At 38.8% G+C, this 23,897-nt stretch overlaps 1 protein-coding gene across 5 annotated transcripts in view; it reads right to left on the bottom strand.

The window, feature by feature from the left end:
- Positions 1 to 376: 376 nt before the first annotated feature.
- The window catches only part of LOC149563971 (transducin family protein / WD-40 repeat family protein), a 221,185-nt gene continuing 197,664 nt past the window's right edge, over positions 377 to 23,897 (bottom strand). For 4 of the 5 annotated variants that reach the window (XR_016364136.1, XM_089827078.1, XM_089827077.1 and 1 more), the window contains one exon: positions 377 to 951. Coding sequence is in view for 3 of the 5 variants with exons in the window: in XM_089827077.1 (XP_089683203.1) it covers positions 841 to 951 (111 nt within the window). In the remaining 2 variants the exon portion in view is untranslated. The remainder of the gene's footprint in view (positions 952 to 23,897) is intronic. The other variant, XR_016364137.1, reaches the window with a different exon arrangement.

Genomic DNA, 23,897 nt, shown 5'->3' with positions numbered 1-23,897 from the left:
ACTTCCGATGGTATTTCCCCAAAGACTAGATTGGTCTGCCCATGCAATGTTACTGTGTCTGAATATACTCTCCAACTTTTTTGCTGTAACTACTTTAGAGTGACATTTAATAAACCATTGAATCTGATTTTCTTGCCATTTTACTTGAACATGAACTCTATAGTTCGGAAGTTTTGAGCTTATTTTTCAATAAATGACATCAATTGGGTCACTAGCATTGCATAGTCTCTTCCAAATCTATGACGTAAAAATCATTAGTGATAGTGTGATTATTAACGGTGATTTTTTAATTTGGCAATCTTGTTATACGTGAAACCTTCATGCTCTTCTGTTTTCATTAAAAATACCACTCTAGTCCATACATACATGTAATACATTGATTAATATGTGTTATCTTGGTTTTCATTTTTCTGGCAAACAAAATACTGAAAGGTTACGTAAGGAATATATTACATCAAAACTGGCACTAGAGAGATGCAACTTCCTACTCACGCCATAGAAGAGATAGCATTCCTAATTGTCCATGATTATCAAAATAAAAAATTATCTTTTAAGCAGAAAAGCTTAACCTGGGCCACTAGAAAATGCATACAACATTCAAAAAACCTGTAATGAGAAGGCATTTGACCTTATACTAGTTCAATTGCAGCAACTTTCCTTCACCTTTGATTCAAGCAATATATTTGAAACAAAGTGAACCTTGTCTTTGAACTAACTTACACTATCTCATTAAGAATTTATTGGAGCTGATCTTCACAGAAATATTCTTCTCTATGACTTGCATTGAGGCTCTTGAGGTAAATAATACAGACTTCTGTCAACTGCCTATGCATGGAGTGCCTATGGTTGTTTATAAGATATTTCATTTGCGTGCTGAAATATCTTAACGGCACCATCTCCACCACAAGTAAGAAAACCGCTTGGAAAGAGTTGGATATCTGTCACAGCAGCCTACAAAAGAGAAGAAAAAAGAACATAAGTTTACCCTTCAACAAGTCAAACATATTTACAAAACCAATACAGGTCTTGAGTTCACAGAACTAGATAGTTGGAGTCGTGCATTTCTTCAGAAAAATGCATCCCTCCAAGTAGTATTATGAAATAAATTGACAATAGAATTTTTTTTACAAAACATGTGAGTAAACCAAAACATGTGTACATATAGAATTTATGGATATCATGCATATAACCAATAAAAGTAATCTGCATAAAGATGCGAGGTTGTACAAGGACAAACCTATGAAATGTTATGGCTTAAAATTAAATTTGCTGCTAATATTTTTCATTATGCCATACAGCTAAATAAAATGAGGGAGAGGGTAAAGAAAAAATTATACTAAAATCCACAGTTACCGAAGCGGTCAACTAGAAACTACATGCACATAAAATGCACCACAATTGCTTTCAGTCAGTTGACAAAATCATTTAACGAGACAATTTAGCCAAAAGGACAAATTAAATACAGCTGTGGAATAGAACAGAAGGTAATATATTATGTCAACCATTAATATCCTCAAATGACTAAATTACATTAATATCCTCAAATGACTAAATTAGGTCAATGGACTTGAACGTACATACAACTGCAGTACAGATGTACAGGGATACAGGGAAGCTGGTATAACCAAACATAAAAAACTAATAAAAAGACAACAAAGCTATTGAGTAAACCATGAAACTTAAATACCCGATAGATCACCATGTAGGGAAAGGACAGAAGTCCAAGAGTTGTAATAAACTGCCATGCATTTCTATCAAGGGTCAGGCTAGAAGAACCAATGTCATATTGTAGATCAAATGGAGATGATTAGGAGTTAAAAAACTTAATTGTTGTATTCAGACTAATTTCAAAGTTGTTATTTTATGTTACCAAGGTGCAAGTACAGGAACAAGGGTTCAACCCTTTCCCCAATCCTAGTATTGGTACGGCCTATGTGTGTGTGTACACACACACATATATGTATATTACATATGTATGTACACACACACACACACACACACACACACACACACACACACACATATATACATACATGTGTATATTAATATATATCACATATACATATATGTACATATACATATTTATGTTGATGTTTTTGCCCAGATATTAGATAAACAGCAATAAAGAAGAGTTCAAACAATATACAAAAGACTCAGAATATTTACCCTGGGAAACCTTTCCATTTGAAGGGAAAAACCCAGCCACACCAGCAAAATATCTTTTATTGTCATAATAATAAAAAATTCAGTACAAAGCTTTCAATTGATTCAATTACAATATACCAAGCAATCATATAAATAGATTTCATAAGACTCTTCATCTTACATGCAAAGGTCTCTTTGAGTTCCAACAATAAGACTCTTCAAATTTCCACATATTCAACACTTCACATTTTCATACACATGCCTCTTCGCATGACGTATGACACATGTCTTTTGCATAATATTAACTTAAATATAATCACAAATATCTCTTTCAGCTGAAGATGACCATAACTGTCATAACAAACATATTTTTACCAGAGATAAAGATCTCTATTGCAGCTACAAACTTCAACACTCCCTCTTAGCAAGAGAGATCTTTTACTGATGAATGCACACATAGCTGCAAAAAAATGATAAATTCACATATGTTATCTCACCATAACATAATCTACCGTAGTTACTTCATAAGCACATAAAATGGAGTCACTCTCTTGACTTCACCATGCCTCCTTGCAAAGAATAGAATGAAGGCATTTATTTCAAAACTTCTCCCAGAGAAGGATACATTTCGACCATGCCTACTCGTAGAAGGTGATTCAGCATACCTACTCGCAAAGGATGGAATAAGGGCTTTCACCTCAGGCTTTCCTAGAGAAGAATGCATATCCACCATGCCTACTTGCAGAGGATGGTCCACCTTACCTACTCACAGAGGGTGGAACGAGGACTTTCACCACAAACTTCTCCCAGAGAAGAATGCATTAATAACTGAGATTTTCTCTTAACAGAGATCCCTCTTAGTAGGGACAACTTTAATAACAATGTCTCCCTCTCAGCAAGGACAACATTTAATAACAGAGTCTCCCTCTCGGCAAGATAACAAAGACTCAACAAGGACAACATTAATAACAAAGACTCCCTCCCAATAGGAAGAATTTGATAACAGTGACTCCCTCTCAACAAGGATAACTTTAATAACAGTGTTTCCCTCTCAGCAGGGACAATTTTAATATTATCACAATAAGATTGCTTACTATTGCATAAACTTGCAAAGGATTGGACATCTCCCTTTGTCACGTAATCTCTCTTTGAAGCTGAATAGTCTCTCTCTAAAGATCAATGTTGTTGCATCCTGCAACCAATATAGATTAAATTAACATCAACTTATCAATGGTAAAATAAATCACTTGTCAAGAGATATAATAATAAATATTATCTCATTGAGATCTAATCTCAACACACACACACACACACACACAGATATCTACTCATAAGGGATTTTGACTGTGAAATGCTTCTTGATAGCTTGGACTACATCCTAGCTAGTAAGTTTAGAGGCTTTGACCATATCACAGATTCTGACACAAGTATTCCAATCAAGCTCCTAAAGCTGCTTGTTTGTGGCCTTGCTCACACTTGAACTTGACAACTAAATGCTTTTGCAACATCCACAATTACAACTTTCAGATGCACAGAACAATAATTGACACAGTTCCTTGCACATTTGAGGCCTCCACGGCCGAATATCAATACCTCTAAAACCAAGCTGCCCAAGAATAACTTCAAAACCCCTTTACCTTTCATATTGAGACAAGCAGATCCCCACACTAGGATAAAAAATTGTGATCAAATTATTACAAACACACCCAATAACCGGTGTCAACGAATATGAGATTACAACTATTGCTGTAAACCCAACTACTTAATCAATCAATAGATGCAGAAAGTAGCAGATCAAAGTTTTCCCAGCTTGGTTGGAAGGTACAATGAGAAGATATCCAAAAGATGGGATATGTTGATTTAAGAGATGGGTATTAGGCAGTGAAAAAGTATTTAGAAGTGTGGTTGCACCAGCATATACAATATCCAGGTAATGATCGCACTAACTTATAATCCTCGGGCAAGTTCCAATCCCATCCAATGAAGAAAATAGGCTGCCATAATTGTTCTCTAGCAGCCACGAGAAGCTTTTGACAAACACTTCGCCAAGACATCTAGCCTCAAGACTTACTATAAAAATTACATGAATTTTCAATAACTCTTGAGCTCCTTTTGACGTTCTAGTTCTTGTGTTATATCAACAATAATGTTCTTTGCATTGGCCTGACAAAATAATAATAAAACTGAAAGACATCTAATAAGAATACAAAGCGGCCATATAACTCATCACGACTACCACAATAAGAAATAGGTGATGCCATTTCATCAAGGATTCCATAGTTACAAAAGAGACCAAAGAAAAGAATGAAAGATAGAACTCTGCTCTTGAATTGACATGCAAAAACAAGACAATGCGAGAATGCCCAATCGTATGGTAAGTTCCCGTTTTCCATGATTTCAACCCAAAAAACTCAATATCGGGTTGTGTTATTTGATGTCACTTGTATCAGTGGAAGACTCTCTGGTGATGGATAAGAAGCTATTGGCTTCTTCTACTTCCAAACAATCTGCATAAGCTCCAAGACCAATCTTGAATTGGCGTTAAAGCTACTACATACTCTACCCAGTCTTCATCATAAAAAAAAATGATCAAATAATAAGAAGGTAAACAATGGCCGACCGATTGTCAGCTTTAAACTTTTGGCAATCAATAGGTAGCAGAAATGAGCCAGTATACAGCAACCACTGCAAAAATCCTTAGCAGAAATAAACCAGTATACAGCCCAACCCAAGTAATTATAAACAAACTCTTCCCACCCATGCATAAAAAAAAACATGTTCCTTGAAGCTCTCGCAAGGGGGCTCAAAAGTCAAAAACCATGTTAGTAAACATAGCATCATAGACTATCCACTAGATGAACTCCACCTCGGGACACAACAACATCAACTTCTAGATCAAGGACAACTTCGCCCAAAAACTTGATACTTCTGAGGCCATATGTGTCATGTTGTAGAAAATCTCAATACCGTGAAGCCTGCAGTAATAGAAGAGATACTTAACAGATCTCGACAAGATCTTGGCTTGTTTCCCAAACTTCCCTACTCCAATGGTGCTCTTCGACATCATTACAAACAAGCACAATCACATCACTTTGGCATTGTGAAATGCCCTCTACAACTACCTCACCCTACACCCTAAAAACACCTATGTAAACCTCAAAATATACATGAGCTTGTGAAAAAAAAACTTCCATAATTGTTATCTAAACTAGGCTCTGATACCATGTTGATGTTTTTGCCTAGATATTAGATAAACGGCAACAAAGAAGAGTACAAAAAATTTACAAAAGACTCAAAATATTTATCCTAGGAAAACCCTTCCATTTGAAGGGAAAAACCCAACCACACCAGCAAAATATTAGTACAAATCTTTCACTTAATTCAATTACAATATACCAAGCAATCATATAAATAGACTGCATAAGACTTTTCATCTTACATGCGAAGATCTCTTTGATTCCCAAAATTAAGACCCTTCTTCCACATATTCAACACTTCACATTTTCATTCGCATGTCATATGACACGTCTTTTGCATAATGTTTAACTTAAATATAATCCCAAATATCTCTTTCAGCTGAAGATGACCATAACAGTCATAACAAACATAGTTTTATCAGAGATAAAGATCTCTATTGCAGCTACCAACTTCAACAATATATATAGATGGATAGAGAGAGACAGGGAGCATTTTTTTGTTGTTTTTACTCCCAACTAATTTGAGTGTTCCCTTTGACAAGTTCAGATCAAGCACATTCTAGATGCATCAATGGCACATGCAGTAGGTCCATCAAGAAGATTTTAGAAAAGTGAAAAACCTACAATGTGGCCATGATGTTGGCAGGGTGTTGTGTTGAGTACGCCTTACATATAGAAATATTTCATATTTCATGTTGTTATGGTCTGTATTTATGTGGGAAGCCACACATTAGGCTTGCAAAATATTTCCATTGAGGAGGTTGTACGTGACTATAATGTTCCCCATCTTTTAGACCCTCAATGGAGTTCTTGGCTTTTCGTTCTGCAAAGGCTAAGTGGAGAAATAAGCATAAATAAATTAAAATAAAGTCAATAAATAAATAAATCTAAAGGTGACTTTATATCTAATTAATTTAATTTCCTAGAAGAAAAACTAATTATTGTATTGGAAAGAGGGAAGCTTCTAGAGAGTACATTTTGTAGAAGCACAACTAATTATTGTATTGGAAAGGGGGAACCTTCTAGAGAGTGCAATTAAATAATATTTTATTTCCTTCTAGAAGGGTGAAGGAAAAGAATAAATAGAGGCGAGAGCTTCATCGTTAGGCATCTGATTATTGTCAATTGCATTTGATATGAACTTGGGAGAAGAATCTAAGGGTTTCTGATTTCAAGTAGCCATTGGGGAGTGTCAATTCTTCAGTGTTGCAACCAATTGAGGTGGTGAAATATCCACTGAATTTGGCATTCAGGAGAGCTTCATTCTGGAGTTCTATTTGTGCTTTAAGTTAAGGAATAACCGATGAGTTTGAAGAATATTGAAGAACTATCAAGTGCACACTTGAAGCTTCATCTTTAGCAGCGATTAATAATCATTTTTTTCCTTGTTTACCACATAGATTAATTAAGAAACAGATACAGACAATGAATACGAACATGAACAGAAAACAGTAGAACTCTTATTATTATTCGCATATGCCCACAGTACATTATGCTTCGATGGTAAGATCTGATCTGATGAATACAATGCTTCCCAAAGGGGTTATAAATACTTTCCAAAGAACCTTCTCGAAGGAGTCCGTCGGCCACATACAACATGTCGCTACATAACTATTTACCCGTCAGATACATAACAAGAACTTTTTCGAAGGGACCCGTTGGCTGATACACAATTTCCTTTCCGAAGGGACCTGTCGACTGATACACAATTTCCTTTCGGAAGGGACCCATCGGTCGATACACAATTTCCTTTCCGAAGGGACCCATCGGCCGATACACAGTTTCCTTTCCGAAGGGACTCGTCGGCCGATACACAATTTCTACCGATGACATCATCCCCCCCAAAAAGAAAAGTAGTCTCCTGACGACTACAGAACAAAACTCAAACAACTAATACAACAATATCACTTTCACATTCATCTCGTTGCATCTATAGCCTTTGCTACCACAATACTGACTCCTCAAGCTGACCTTGATAGCCACCTGTGCTGCTTTCTCTGCTTCCAACTCCTAGGTACCCTGAGCCAAGTGTCATTGCACTACCTCCAACTGGATGATCAGCTCCTCCCGAGCTCCCTACGCATCCACCAAGACAGCCTCACGACCAACTTCTACTCTCAGTGCCTTTGGTACACAGACACTCCATGCCTACAGTAGCTCCAAGTCTTCTCAACTGGTCAGACTCCCACGACTGATATCCGCAACGACTGGGGGTCCAAAGGGCAGCGCCCCTCGTGGGGTCCTGGGGCAGTGCCCCAGGTGCGCTCCTTGTCGCAATACTACACGGAACACACCCTTTCAGTCATTTTCTACCGATTCTACACTCTTTCTAGCAATCGCTAATGTTGCCCCTTCCCTTTGGTATCCTCCGTTACTCATTCTAAGCATGCTTGATTTGTCGATTTTTTTTTTCTTTTTTTTTAGAAAACCTCTTGCCACCCTCTGCAATGTTATGCCAATTCCTTATGCAATAACTTGGAATGCCATTCTAAATGCAATAATAGGTAGAAGCCATACGTCAAATCCGTACGCCATATTTATCATTTATGCAAAACCCGTACACCATACTATACTGAAAATCCGTACATTGGCCGCTTCAGAAAATTCGTACGGTGACCATGTTGGAAAATCCGTATGATGGCTGTTTTAAAAAAAAATCCGCACTGAGACTCACCAATTCCGTACAAAAATGAGAAAATCCGTACAGCAAGCTTTTAACAAAACCGTAAGGTGATTAGCTTCCGAAATCCGTGCACAGCCCTGCAAAGAAATTCCAAATCCGTACAGTGCCTATTTGACTGTATCTGATAAATCCGTACGGTTACACTACATTTGAAAAGTTCGTACGGTGACAGGGACTCAAAAGCCGTACGGTGATTGCATAAAACCCGTACATAGCCTGCCTGCTAAACACCGTACGGTAGCCTTTTAAAACCCGTACATTGCATCTTCAGTAGAAAATTCGTACGGTGAGCAATTACAAGCTGTACAACATTAAACCGTACAACAACCTTCAAATATGAAAATCGTACATTGTCTAAAAACCGTACAGTGCTACCTTTTTCTTCAGATATGGAAACCGTACGACACTTTTCCCTTCAAATATGAAACCGTACAGTAAATATGGAGCCGTATGGTACTCTTCCTTTCAACTATGAAATCCGTACGGTGCATATGGACGCTATATGACACTTTTCCGCACGGTACTTTTCCCTGAAAATTGTACGATACTTTTTTCTCTCTTTTTTTTTTTTAAATTTTAAATTTTTTACTTTTTTTTTTTAATTTTAATTTTTAATTTTTTTTTTTTGTTTTCTCAATAGGAAAGTTAATTTTCCCTTTACCCGTCGGCATCGTCGGTCTGCAACGACGAAGGGTTCGCCCGAAGGCCATTCTTTGATGCAGAAGTCTTCCGGCCGTGGTACACCTTCAGCTTCGAGCCATTCACCGCCTGAGGCACTTGTTATCCATCCAAAGTCCATAATTCTATTGCTCCATTGTCCCCAACCCACTTAACTTTGAACTTGCCTGGTTTGATCTCATTCCGGTCGTCGTACTTCAACACCCACTGTCCGAGTTGAAACATGCTACGCCTGTTCTGTGTCATCTCCATATTGCCTAGTTTGTTCTCGAAGCTCGCTACCATGGACTCCGTCAACTGCCCCTTCTATCTATCAATAACACATTCACTCTGTACTGCTACAACTTTTATTGAACCCTTCCTCTTTATTGCCTATGCAAACCGTATCATGAGTCTTCCTTGCTGCTGGTACCTTTCTGCTATATTTGTGGTTCGACGTAATACTTTTTTCCGGCGTAGTCGTACAGTGGAATCTTTCCTTCTTTTGGGTTCGTACTGTATGTTCTGTCCTTCAGCTTTAGTCATACCCGCGTTTCCTCCTTCGGCTTTTCTGTGTTGCTTCGAACATTCATTTCCTCCTTCGGCTTCTCCGTGTTCCTTCAGACATTCATTTCCTTTGTTGGCTTCTCTGTGTTCCTTCAGACATTCATTTCTTTCTTCAGCTTCTATGTGTTCGTTCGGACATTCATTTCCTCCTTTGACTTCTCTGTGTTCCTTCGGACATTCATTTCCTTCTTTCTTACCTTCGTCGATCCTTAGCATATTACAACTTGGAAAGAGCTCGTAATCCTCTATCTGCCAGTGGTAAAGACCATTTACTGAATCCAAATCATCATCTCCTTCCAATCGTAGGACTCTCTCCTGATCGGGTTCCATACTCTGCCTCCTCTCATCATCTTCTCCTTCGGAATCCGACGATAGAGCTTCTTCTCCAACCATCTGAGTGTGTAGATCGATGACATACTTCTGGCCTTTGCTTTCAAGTGATAAAGTATTTTTCTTCCAATCATGTTTTGCCTTGGCTTGTATCAACCACCCCCGGCCCAAAATGGCATCATATCCTCTTCGCTTCAGTGGGATCACGACAAAGTCCAACAGGAATGGTTGTGTTCCAATCGTCACTGGTTGCGCTGTGAGTACTCCCAATGGCTTGATTCCATGTTGATCGGCTGTTAACAACTGGAAGGTAGGTGGCCACAATGTTGGTTGTCCCAACTTTTTCCAGGTATTCTCTGGCAGCACATTGACACTGGACCCTCCATCCACAATCGTGTCCGTTAACATAGTCCCGAGAATGCCCATTTCAACAACTGCCGGATAGCGTCCAAATAAAAGAGCTAACAGCATCGGATCTTCTGCACTTGCACCACTTTCCTTCTCCTTTTTGTCCACTGTACTTGCTCCACTTTCCTGCTTCCTTCCATGTTCTCCTGGTAGTTGAGCAGTGGGAAGGATGTTTGTGAGTGCTGATCGGAGCTGAGGCATAGTGAGCAACAGATCACTTATCCTAACAGGTATCTCAGCTTGCAATATTTGCCTTACAATGTTCTGTTCTGCACAGTTCCGTACGGAGGTACTCGGCGTGTCCTTCAGGTGTGCCGTTTCTATCTACGTTGCTCTCTGGATCTCTACCCGTGCTTCCTCCAGTCTCTTCTTTTCCTGCTTCAGAGTGATTGCCAAAACTTCTTCCTCGTCTATCTCGATGGTAATCAAGTTTACTCCAGACTTCGGGCACTTAGCATCGTCATGATCGCCAGGTCCACACCATTGACATAGCAACTTCAGTGTGTTCGCCATTGTGTACTCTCGGGCAAAGTGACCCCACAGATTGCATGTGCGGCATTGAACTATCGGCCAACCATTCGCATCATACTGAATTCGACTCTTTCCTCCTGTATTGTTGTTGCTACTATTGTTGTTTTGATTGTGCCGGTTGTTTCTGTATCCGCCCAATGTGGCACCTTTCGTACTGGTGTTCCCGTTCCCTCCTGACGGGGATGCCTCCTGTGACAGGAACACTTGTTGCGGTGTTCTTGTTTTTAAATTGAAAGGGCATTCCTTTACCGAGTGTCCCAGGATCTGGCAAATCTCACAAAATTGATCTTTCAGGCATGATCCCTTCGTATGGCCTTCTTTCTTGCACTCCGTGCACCATAGGTCATTGCCCTTAGTTTCCTTGTTCATGTTCTTGAATTCCTTCATCATCCGAATCATGTCTTTTTGAAGGGCACGAACCTTCTTGCTGCTTCCCTCGTCATCGTCGCTGCTATCTTCTCCTGAAGGCTCATCGTCATTTGAATCCAATGAGGTGGTCTTCTTCTTCTTCGTCTTCTGATCACTTTCGAGGTTCATTGCACGATTGTATGCTTCAATGTATGTCGATGGTGGCACGATCTTCATCTTTTTCCACAGCTTCGGGTGAAGGCCTTCAATGAACCATCTTTTCTGGAGCCCATCTGCCAGTTTATTCTCCATTATACTGATTAAGTCCTTCAACCTCCTGGCGAAGACCCGTACTGTTTCATTCTTCTTTTGTTTGGTATTGAATATCTCCGCTACAATTTCATTATCGTCGCGCAGAAGTTGAAATTCTGCTATGAACTCCTTCTTAATGTTATCCCAACTGTTTAACTTTTGTGGATCAGTATCAGTAAACCAATCAATCGCAACACCCCGTAGGGTAGCGAAAAATTGTCGGATCCATTCATTTGTATCTGTTATGCCATTTTCCCTCCAAATCGTTTCACATGTTTTACAATGTCAAATGAGATCAGCTGCTTCATCACCATCAAATTTAGGCAATTTTTCCTTCGGACCTGCCATTATCACTATATGTTGGGGGTTTTGTTGTGTACCCGCGCTGTTTTGAACACCCGCGCTGTTCTGAGCTCCCACGCTGTTTTGAATACCCGCGCTGTTCTGCACACCCGCATTGTTCTGCACACCTGCGTTGTTCTCTACACCCATGTTGTTTTCTGCTTCCGCACTGTTTTCAATACTCGCGTTGTTTTCTACTTCCGCGCTGTTTGGTAAGGAAGAAGGTTCGTCAACCGAAGCTGTTCGTTCCGGAAGTATATCTCGGACGAAGAGGTCACTCCACGCTCGTGCTCCGTCGGCACTCCGAGCCATGCAAGTTGATCTCCTTCCGTCAGGATTCTCTTCCCGTGGCGTATGCAAGTTCAAAAACTCCTCCCTCACTTCTTCCACCAACTCAAGCCATTGTCGAGTCTCTTTCAACAATCCTTCTGCGCTCTTGTTTCCGTTGGCAATTTTTTGAAATCTCCTTCGACGCTCTGTCTGCTAAGCCAGAATTAAATTTTCTTGCGCAATACGTATGTCATCTTTTTCTTTCAGCTTATTCTTATCTTTTTTCAACTGATTCGGCATTTAATTCATATCCGCCTGCTTGTGTACCAGGTCCATCAGGCAACGGCGCCAAATGTTTACCGCATAGATTAATTAAGAAACAGACACAGACAATGAATACGAACATGAACAGCAAACAACAAAACTCTTATTATTATTCGCATATGCCCACAGTACATTATGCTTCGATGATAAGATCTGATCTGATGAATACAATGCTTCCCGAAGGGGTTATAAATACTTTCCGAAGAACCTTCCCGAAGGAGTCCATCGGCCACATACAACATGTCGCTACATAACTATTTACCCGTCAGCTACATAACAAGAACTTTTCCGAAGGGACCCGTCGGCTGATACACAATTTCCTTTCCGAAGGGACCCGTCGGCCGATACACAATTTCCTTTCCGAAGGGACCCATCGGCCGATACACAATTTCCTTTCCGAAGGGACCCGTCGGCCAATACACAATTTCCTTTCCGAAGGGACCCATCGGCCGATACACAGTTTCCTTTCTGAAGGGACCCGTCGGCCGATACACAATTTCTACCGATGACATTCCTTGCTACTACAGTGCGCATGAACAGTGTCGTGCTACAATATTTATGCTTGATTTTGATTGCAATTTTCATCTCCATCCTTAGGCATCACTATTATCAGGTTCCTCTTGCAACTATTAGTAGTTAGCATTGTAATCTTAGACATATAATTTTGCTATTGTAAGTGATAACCAGAATTAGGTTTGGCATTGTTGTAGTCATTATTGTAAGTTCATTTTGTATTGGCAAATTGATAGCAACATTGTACATGGGAATGAATTCAATAAAGGAGATATATGTTGCATACCATTTGTTTGATGAAATGTTCATCTAATAGCATATATGATCAGCATAATAGTTGTATGCCAATTGTTTGTCAAAATGTCAGTTGGTTGTAGGTATGCATTCCATATCTAGTTTTCATGTATATGCATTGAAAATACTAAAAAAAACTGCACTTGATATTAGTTCATTGTAAGATGTATTGTAATATCATTTGCGAACATTCTAAATTTCTTAGCAGCATTCAAACTATATCAAACAATCTGAAACACACAAAAAATCAAAAAAGAGAGGCAACATACAAGTGTTTGACAATATTCCTTAAGCTAAAATCAGTCAGTTTGGGCAAGGGATATTATATTGGTATCAAAACTTGCTTGCAAAGTGTTTGACGAAATGTCAAACAATTGAATTAGAGAAGAATTTGATGTTTGATGAAGTTATAACCGGTTGGGGTTATTACAGTGGTATCAGGGCAATTTCCCACCGTCTTGTGGGGTAGGAAAATATTAATTATTGTCAGATTTGTTGTTGCATTTGGAGTGACCAACAGTCCAGCATTTTCTACCCATGGACAAACATAGGAGGACTGACAGTTCTAGAAGTTGGAGTAATAAGGAAGTTAGCGCAAAGATGAATGCTTTGTAGGAGAGTATGGAGAAACTTAAGCTTCATCAACAAAGATTGATAGAGAGCTTGTCGAATCCAGAGAGAATTGAAAGGGCACCAAGGTATATGGTTTCTGCCTTTAGAAGACCGACATCGAGGTTGCAAGGAAGGAAGCTTGAGTTTTCCCTGACAGGAGTCCCTGATGCAAATGTACCTATATTTAGTACGGCACATGTTAGTCCTATCTGCAGTGTTGACGATGGACTTATTTCATAAGGACATGTGGTTGTGTCAGTGGCAACAAAGGATAGTGGCACCAAGCTTCAACAGGCTGAAGCTCCCAAAGCTATTGCTGTAGTTAGTGCAGAGATAATTGATGTAGTTGTTATCATTGATACTTTCGGCTCTCTCGAGAACAAGATTATTATTGGAGATTTGTATGTGAGATCTCATGGTGTTGCTACAGTGCAAGAGACAATTGCTTCCTCAGGTGGGACCGAGACACATATAGAGTCACCCAACTATGATGTTGGTGATGTGGGTGTTTCACCAGAGTCAATAGATGTGGGTTTGTGCTCTAGTATATTGATTTGTAGTCTGGCGTTGAGTCATGTGTGCAAAGTCAGGAGTCCACAGTTCAGGCTTTGTCAGGAGATGTCGATGCAAATAGTATGGACACGTCTGATGATCCATTTGATGATGCTATAAGATGTACTGGGTATGACTCCCCTTGTCAAATATTGGGTGATGACTTTGAGGAGGTTTTGGATGACTCCCAGGATCGATGCTTACAGGATCTTACTATTGAGGTGGAAGTTGAGACATGCGAGGAGATTCATACGACAAGGGCTTTCATTTCTTCAGATGAGGAGTTGGCATAAGTACATGGCAGTTGTATATCAGATGCAGAATTGTGTGAAGGAGATAGTACATGTATGAGTGATCTTGTGGTGGAGAGTTCTGATTCAATTTCCTATCTTAGTGCAGTTATTGACACAGAGAGGTTGCATAGGAGTCGGGGATTACAGACGCATCATGTGACTTGTCAGCTGAAGGTGAGTGATCATAACATTTCTTTAGTTCTTGAGCATTATGATGTTATTCGTCAAATGTTTGCTACATCTAGTTGGGTGCTCCTATGTTTGATGAGCATGGTGATAGTACTCTTTCTCTGGCAAAGGTTCATGCACTTCAAAAGGCTGTTAGGATCTTAAAGCATAGTTACTCTCAGTTAGTTGCTGATAGGGAGTACCTTCTGGAGTGGGGTAGCACCTGCTACGAGATGTTAGGGAAAGAGAAGGAGGTGACTGAGCTCACCCAGGAGCTTGAGGTGACTATGGACTCTCTTCAGTATCCTCAGTTGGCTCTTCAGAAGTCACAGTCATAGTTGGATAAGGTTACCATGGAGTTAGAAGAGGTATAGTTGACACCAGCCCTAGACCCTACTCAGTTACATATTGTGGTTGGTACTGAGTTTTCTACAGTTGAGGATGAGAGACGTGATGATGTGGCAAATACATTCATCTAGGATATGGGTGTAGTATGTACAAAGGAGGTGAGAGAATCAATGGAGATGGGCTCTCATAGTGATTTGCTTCCTTCTGCTAGAAGTGAATCTACTTCTTCTTTTCATACAGTTGGTAGCATTGGACAGTTGACATTGTCACGTTTTTTGAGGGATCAGCAGTGGATTGCAGTGGAGAAAATTGATGCTTCCAAATATAATTTCTATTGTACTGAGTAATTCATGGAGTATTTTCTTGAAAGCTCAAATTTGTAGGAGGTTTCATACAGTATATTTGAGGGTACTCTCATTCGGGGCTCTCGTGCTATACAACAATTGGTGAGGAAGATTGTAGAGACCTTGGCTAAAATGCTTCTCAATAGGGATTTGGTGTTTGGGTTTGCTGAGAGGGTTGCCCAAGATCCTGCTCGACCAATAGTTCAGAGTCAGAACTTGGAGTCAACTTATGATTCCCAGTTTGATGATGATGAGATTGGGAGTTTTAATCGGCATTACACTGTGAGTACTCATCACTTTTCTTTTGCCCCACAGGTAGAGGACTTGGTTTTCAGCATTATGGATGGTGACAGAAGGTTTGGTATTTATTATACCTGTAGAGGGCATACTCCGCCAAGGGATGGAGATTCTGAGATATAGGGTATTATGAAACAGTTGGATGTGCTAGAGAATGAGATGAATCAAAATCACAAACGAATGACCTAATTGATTTCAAGTCTGATATTTGAGTAGGGCATGCTATCATTTTTGCGAAGTCAGATAATGTAGTTGTTGGTATGAGTTTCCCGAGTCATGTATTTTATGGTGATGCAACGATAGTGGGAGTAGGAGCATGCGAGGATACTGTAATATCAACAACCACTTCGGTGTCGATTGAGCCATCCAACGAGGAGTTTAGCAGTATGCATGCGGCTGTAGATGTGTGCTCTGATGATAGTACACTTGTTATTGTTGATGAGGTGAGTGGTATAGTGACGAAGTCATGTTATACTATCGATCAACAAAGTGTTGATGTTCACTTCATGGACAATCCCATGTTCGACATGGATGCAACATTCTCTTATGACAATCCGTTGTTTGAGGTTGATCACTCACCTAAGTGGAGATGGACAATCCCATGTTCGACATGGATGCAACATTCTCTTATGACAATCCGTTGTTTGAGGTTGATCACATACCTAAGTGGAGTTGGACTCAGTTTTCACCATCTATAAAGATTCAATTTTGTGTTGCGACAGTTGTTAATGTTCCTGTGTCCACAAATTTTGATGTGGCTACACCTATTGTTGATACAGTTGGCATGAGTGCGTATGGTTCTCTAGTAGCTATGTCTCTTCAAGGGATCGTTGATCAGGATTCCAGTCCAGTATATATTATATGTGTGGGGACTAGCATGAAGATATTTCTTGTGGGGTTTTCTTACGGTGATATTCTAACTCCATCATTAGTATAGGTTATGAGTGCTATACTACAGGTTATGTGATTTAAGGATTAATTATAAACGATAAGGTGATTTGAGCAGCTTAAGGCAGAGTTACAAGTCATGGACTTGGCACAAAGTAGGCAAGAGTGACTCCTTTTGGAACTGGAGACTCGAATGAAAAAATTGACATAGACTTGGCAAAGTGAAAAACCCAAGAGATTTAGAGATTTTTTTAAGGATCTAGAACTTGCTTCATGCGCATGTTATTAAATAAATCTTAAAGACAATAACATCATCAAATAGAAGCTAATCTGATCACATACACAAGTAACATCAATTATAAGTATAAGCACAAATTGTAGCTTAAGGAAATAACACTCTAAGATATATAAAGTATTGCCAAATGTATAAAGAACTCATTGAATATGAAATCATAATTCCAAACAAATATCAAAACAAAAACTACAATTCTATACCTCAGACTCTCAAAGGAGCCTACTTCATTGCCATGAAAGCATCTAAGGTCGATCTTCGATGATGTAGTAGCCATAGATTTTTTAAACTACAAAATATAAAGAGATTTGAAAAAAGGGAATATGTAAGAGATACAATGCACCTCCACAACCACCCACTCACACTTGCATTGTATCCCCACAATAATATATTTTAGGGGCCCGGCAATGCCTCTTTGAAGCTCGGGTTTTTGCACCTCCATCCATGCTAAATGAACTCTATATAGTTGTTGACAACAACTATAGAAAGTTTTGATTGCTGATATGAAATGAATCGCCCACCCATAGAATAGTAGGGGCCACACCAACTCTAGTTCTCCCGAAGACCGGCTCCAACGGCTAATCTTGCTCTAGTGCAAATAGTTAAGAGAGGTTTGTAATTTTTTCGGACACCTTCATTAAAGGGAAAGAAGTTGTAGAAAAAAGCGTACAACAACAAAATTAATGTATGAATCTACTACCAAACATGATGGCTCAATAAATGTAGATAAATGTTGGTGCAAAAAGGGAGGTTATAATGCAGGAAACAATGAAGGTAATCACGAAAGTAATAATCATCAAGGGGAAAACTAAGTTCATGGAGGCAATGTACATCAAAACACAAGAATTATCAATGTAAGGCCTTCTCTGCCTACTTTTCCACCTAGGCACTAGCACAAGGTGAAAATGAATCAAAGATAACCTAGTTTTAACGCTGAATTTGAAAAATCAGTTTGGATGGGACTGGAGGAGTGGATGTCCTAAGTTCGAAGCAGCTATCTCATTAAGGGACTAAATCAATTCTAGATAAGATAAGATAAATCTATTAATGTCCAACAGAAGACCACAAAATAGGTCCAAGGGACTGCTAATAACAAGACAAAGGGGCCAGCTCAAAGCAGGGACATCAAACAGTATTTTGAAAAAGAGCAATAGAAACAAACAAACAAGCCCCAAGCGTGGTCTAAGAGAGATAGACAGAGAAAGAGAAAAGTTAGATGGGGAGGGAAATTCCAACAGGGAGAACCCAAGCTCCCAGTACAAGATTTCAGCTGCTAGAAAAAACTCCAAAATAGAAGGATAATCCGAGGAACAAGCAAGGGGAGTTTGAAAAACTTCCTATGCTTCATAGGAGAGGAAGAGGAAGAAGAAGAGGATTGCTACAAGCAAGAACCCATTCAGGGGTTCGCAAACCGAGAATGGCTAGAAGGGTGATGACTAAGTAGTCTTAGAACCACACCCTAAGTGAACCTCGGAGGAGGTGATATGCTAACTAGGTTTTGTGGTGGCATGACGTTGGTGTTGATGATGAAATGAGTGATCTAGAGCTAGTGGCCTTTTGGGTGTAAAGATCAAAACACCTCTAACAAGTGAATCAAGAGATTGTGGAGGGGTTAAACTTCCCCCTTAAAGAACAGTAAAAATCTACATGTAATCTCACAGTATATAGGGCAACAGAAAACAAAGTGCTCCTCAAATGCAAACTCGTCCATGTTGCATAAGTGGCATATCCTATACTCTCTATCCAACCAAGCTCAATGTGAAGATGATGAGAGCTCACCTAGAATAAACCAAGAGGATCCACAAGGAATGTGCCCAATGGTGGGATAAGTAACAGGCATGGGAAATCAATCTATTCTTCAACTCCAAATAATACTCAACATAAAACATTACTTTTGCATGAAGACCCCCATGGAGATTGACCCAAGTAGTGTAAATGAATTGCTCATGGATGTTGTTCTCAATGCGCCATTTCAACTCCTATCTAGATAGGAGAAGAAAGTGAGTGTCATCAAGAGAGTACTAAAAGGGAGGGAGATAATCCATCTCAATCCATATGGAACCCAGGAGGGTCGAGGCCCTATCAAATGAACAACAAGCCCAAGCCAAAGTAGCAAAAGACACAATGAACTTAGAAAAGAAGTAAGCAAGGTAGGAGTACCTATAGCACCCCACACTAGTGTTAGAGAAACCATTCATGCAATATAAGAACTAAATAAGGTCAAAATTGGTCCAAGTCTAAAGGGGTGGGCCCCCAACTCACCAAGGATAATATGATGAGGAATGGACTGCCTAAATCTAATAATCTGATAGAGAAAGAGAATTTGAATCTGTTCAAAACAAGCCCAATCAAAATCGAAGAAAGAAGGCCCCAAAGCATTGGGCCATATAGAACCATTCGTAGAAAATTTGAACTTGTTCAGAAGAAGCCAAATCAAAATCCAAGAAAGAAGGCCCCAAAACATCACACCATAGAGAATTGTACATCTAATCCAAGGGTCCATAAGTGTCAGTATGGAAAATGTGTTTTGAAAGTGATGCTAGAAACATTGTCTCTCAAGAAGGGCCAAAAAACCATAACCCTTGTTGATATGTGGTAAGAGGGTTGATTAGAGCCCGACTCAAGGACTAAAGAACTTAAACCCTAGGTATGAGTATGATGGGGAGATTTCCCCTTCCACCCCTCTATAGAAAAAATGTAGGTGGGGGGTTCTTGAGATGATTGAAGACAATCACTTCGTCCTCCTAAATGCACTATCAATAAAAGATCACAAAAAGCCACAAGGCCATCAAGTTGTCTTTGTAAACCCTCCAAAGAGGACACTAATAGAACCAAATCATCAACAAAAGGCAAGATGGATGTAAGGACATGGAGAATCAAGCAATCGTCATTTGCCTTAGAATGCTCTTGCAGAAACCTCTCCAACACATAAATTTAGATATCGAATAAAGTAGGAGATAGGAGCATTCTTGTTAACACCAATGATGCTCCTAATGAAGTTGGGAAGCTCCGTAGAGGTCGTAAGGTGTCTCAAAACAACCTTGTAAAGTCTCTGAAACAAGGCCATCCTCGGAATATAATTAAACACTTATCATAAATCCACAAAGAAGCAAAAGACCTTCAAGAAGAGATGTCTAGTCTCCTCAATAGTAGACTAAGGACTTAGTATGTGGTTGGTAGTATAATAATCTAGCCTAAAAATGTCCTTCCCTCTATCACAAATACTATATTGATCCAATTCTTAGGAAAGAATGTTGCAGAGAAATGTGGCATAGAGTTTGGAGGTGTGGCAAACCATGATACTCCAGTAATTGTTGGGATTAGACACAAGACCCAATTTATGAATTGCATGAAAGATGGCATGATCATGAGGAGGGAAACCTTGTGAAGACAAAATGGTTGAAAAGGTTAGATAAATGTGAATCCAAGATGGCGAAGTCATACTTAAAGAACTTGGCTTGGAATCCCTCCTCATTGGTAGCCCTACCAATGTTAAGGGATCTAATGACATCTCTAATGTTTGTGTAGGTGAAAAGGTGACAATAAGAGGGAGGCTACCTTGAATGATTAGCTAGTCTAGAATGTCATAAAGTGAAGAAGTTGTTGGGAAAAAAAATGCATAACACAAAATTGAGGGGGGTGGAATTAGTTGTGACCAAATTAAAATGTTACACCATCCATCGCCTATCAAATTTGTAAACTTAAATACAATGCAAAGAAAATAACACCATAACACAACACCAAAAAAATTGCTTGGAAACTTGGTTAAGTGAAAAACCATGGTGGGGATCAAACCCACTAGATGATGTATTAGCACATATAATACCGTGTTAAAGATAGATGAATAACGCAAATACATTCAGGCACTTGTGTGGAGCTCACTGCTCTATTACAACAAGGGTAACAACCCTAATCGGAAAAAAATCCTAATAGGTGAACAACAATTCACTGTGGACAACAATCCACTGAGACAAACTGAATAAAAGCATCAGTTATGCCCATACAATTCCTTTGAGAAAACTATTAGATTACACTCATATCTCTTCTCAATCAACTCTGATCTTTGTCACTAATTCAATCTTCGCATCGTCACATTCTTTTTGCTAGCTCTTCTCTATCTGCACTCTCTCACACTCTTGCGAATTTACAAATGAGAAATTACTCCCTTATACAAGCCTCTAACACTTATTAGGTCGTCCCAATACAAGACCTAATTAGAAAATAAATTTCATTAACAAATGTGATTCCATATGTGTTGACTAGAACACATAATATATTACAACATAAAATAACATGTATCATTAATAGGTAGTTATAATAATCCAATCAACACATTTCCTGACTGAGTTCACCAGGAAATAAATTCGCTTTAATTGTACAATGAACCAGCTTTTGAGTCATCAATCCTCAAGAAAATATGCAACTAGACATGATTTTGTGCTTTTTTATGATGTATCCTTAATGGCGAACCAAATTTTGCTCCACTGAAACTCACTGAAGAGTTTAATGGACCTCCATTTGGAATAGTTCTTAGAAAATACTATCAGCAACCAATCTTCAATAAAACTTATGTAACTTCTCTAAATCAATTCAAAAACACACACTGTTGGACTAACTGCCAACATTCCACTTCGAGATTCATGACATGGCTTAACCGCCTCCTGTGTTCTATAAGTCTAGTGGTTGTATCGGGCATTGACAAGTCAATCTTTTGGTGCAACAACAACTCTAGCTTGTAACAAGTGGTATCAAAGCTTAGTCATAGGTTCGAATCTCCTCGGGTAACATTAAGGGGGGCATTGTTGGACTAACCGCCAATGTTCCACTTCAAGATTTGTGACATGGCTTAACTACCTTCTGTGTTCTATAAGTCTAGTGGTTGTATTGGGCATTGACAAATCGATCTTTTGGTGCAACGGTAACCCTAGCTTGTAACACACGTGATGTCAATCATAGCATGTACACTCACCAAACATCATCCCATAAGATTCGCAAGCTCAGGTACAACAAATTGCATCTTCGCCAAAACTCTTTCTACACTACTCATCAATAGGAATGCTATCTAATAGACATATATATTGACATCAATGACAAAACGTTAATGCTACACATAACCAAAAAAATTCCCTAATAGAAATTTCTAGCAATCTCTAAACAATCTTCCCCTTCGGCATTGATGGCAACATATGATGTGAAAATACTTCAATGTGCAAAATAAGATCTCTCTTTCTCCCATAACTCTTCCTTCTCTTCTCTCTCCCTTTGCCCTATTTTTCAATTAACTCCCTCCACATTTGATATCAATGAAAAGGTTAAGCTCTTCCTTTTCATAGCTCTACTCAACTACATAGCTACTTGCTCTTACGAGCAGCTCCCAAAACATCACATCCAGATGTAGGATAAGTCAATTAAGACCATTGGACAAATGCCTTCTTGCATCAATCAAATATGAAAATGGGCCATCACCCTAAGCATACCTTTGAGATATTCAAAGGCATCCTTTGGGAAGGACTTTGCAAGATGTCAACAACTTGTTCATTAGTAGTCACATACTCTAGCTTCACTCTTTCTCATTCACCTTCTTTCTCAAGAAATGATACTTGACTAGAATATGCTGTCTTTGAATGTAACACAAAGTTCTTTGATGTATTTATGGCACTTGAATTATCACAATGAAAAATAATCAGTTTATCATAGGTAACTATGATATCCTTCATCATTTTTTCATCCAAATAATTTGTGTATAGCTAGTAGCAGCAGTAACATATCCAGCTACCGCAGTAGATTGTGAAATACAATCCAGCTTTTTGCTTTACCATGAAACCAAACTTCTTCCTAAGAAGAAGGCTCCTCCACTAGTGCTCTTTCTATTGTCAATATTTTCTGCTCAGCCTGTGCCAGTATATGCATGAAGTGTGAAATTATCAGCTTTGTCATACCATAATCTATAATCCATTGTTCCTTTCATGTATCTAAATATTTTTTTAATAGCAGCAATACGTGACTCCCTCGATTCAACTAAAAATCTAGCAACAATTCAACCTATATTAGATATGTTAGGTCTTGTATGAGCTAGGTATTGCAATCCAGCAATCATAGATGTGTATCTGGTTTGAATGGTACCCTGAGATTCATCATCCTTGGCTATTTATATCCTCTAACCATCTGTGTTCCAACTGCCTTTATATCTTTCATACCAAATTCTTTCAATAAGTGTTTTACATATTTTCTCTATGATATGAAGATCCCTGTCTTAGTTTCAGTAATTTGTAAACCAAGAAATAATTTTATCTCTCCTATCATAGACATCTCAGATTCCTTTTGCATTTCATTAGAAAAATCTGAACACCCTTAAAAATGATATCATCCACAAAAACTTCAACAAACAAAATACTTTCAGAATTAACATTAAAGTATGATAATTGTTGGCAACACCTTTATTGAATCCAAGCTTTAATAAATATTTGTCTAACCTTGGATAACAGGCTCTAAGGGCTTTCTTTAATCCATAAAAATCTTTCTTCAATTTGTAAACCATGTCCTTTTGATTATCCATGGTAAATCATTAGGTTGTTCAACATAGACTTCTTCCTCAAGATCTCCATTTAGAAATGCTGATTTAACATCCATTTCATATACCTTGAAATTTTTGTAAGTGGCGCAAGGAAAAAAACATTGTAACAGCTTCAATTCTAGCAATAGGTGTAATGTCTCACTAAAATCTATACCTTCCATCTGTGAACATCCTATGCAAAATAATCTAACTTCGATTCTAACCACTTCAACATTTACATTTTTATCTTTAGGTCTTTGAACAAAATCCATGTTTTATTCTTCTCAATCTGGTCTAGTTCTTCTTTCATAGTTTTAATTATCATATTTGGAAACTTCAATAACACTTTTAGGCTCAACTTGTGAAATCAAACAAATTTCATCTCCAGCAATCTTTCCTCTAGTCTTAACTCCCTAATTCTTATCACCACTAATATAATCTTCAGCATGATTAAGCTTTAAGTACCTCAAATTCTTAGGGGCATGAGACTCAATAACTTCAATTCCATTGTCAATCTCTTCAAGCGAACCTTCCTTTTCTTTATTCAGATTCTTATTTTTCTCGTCTATGATATCTAACAGATTATCTTTATCATATGATTCAGTACCACACAATCTCTCCTATATCCG

Source organism: Cupressus sempervirens, chromosome 4 (assembly GCF_028749045.1).
Source record: "Cupressus sempervirens isolate cs-2001-9-10 chromosome 4, ASM2874904v1, whole genome shotgun sequence".
NCBI classification, from domain to species: domain Eukaryota; kingdom Viridiplantae; phylum Streptophyta; class Pinopsida; order Cupressales; family Cupressaceae; genus Cupressus; species Cupressus sempervirens.
This window is presented reverse-complemented; position numbering and strand designations above follow the sequence as displayed.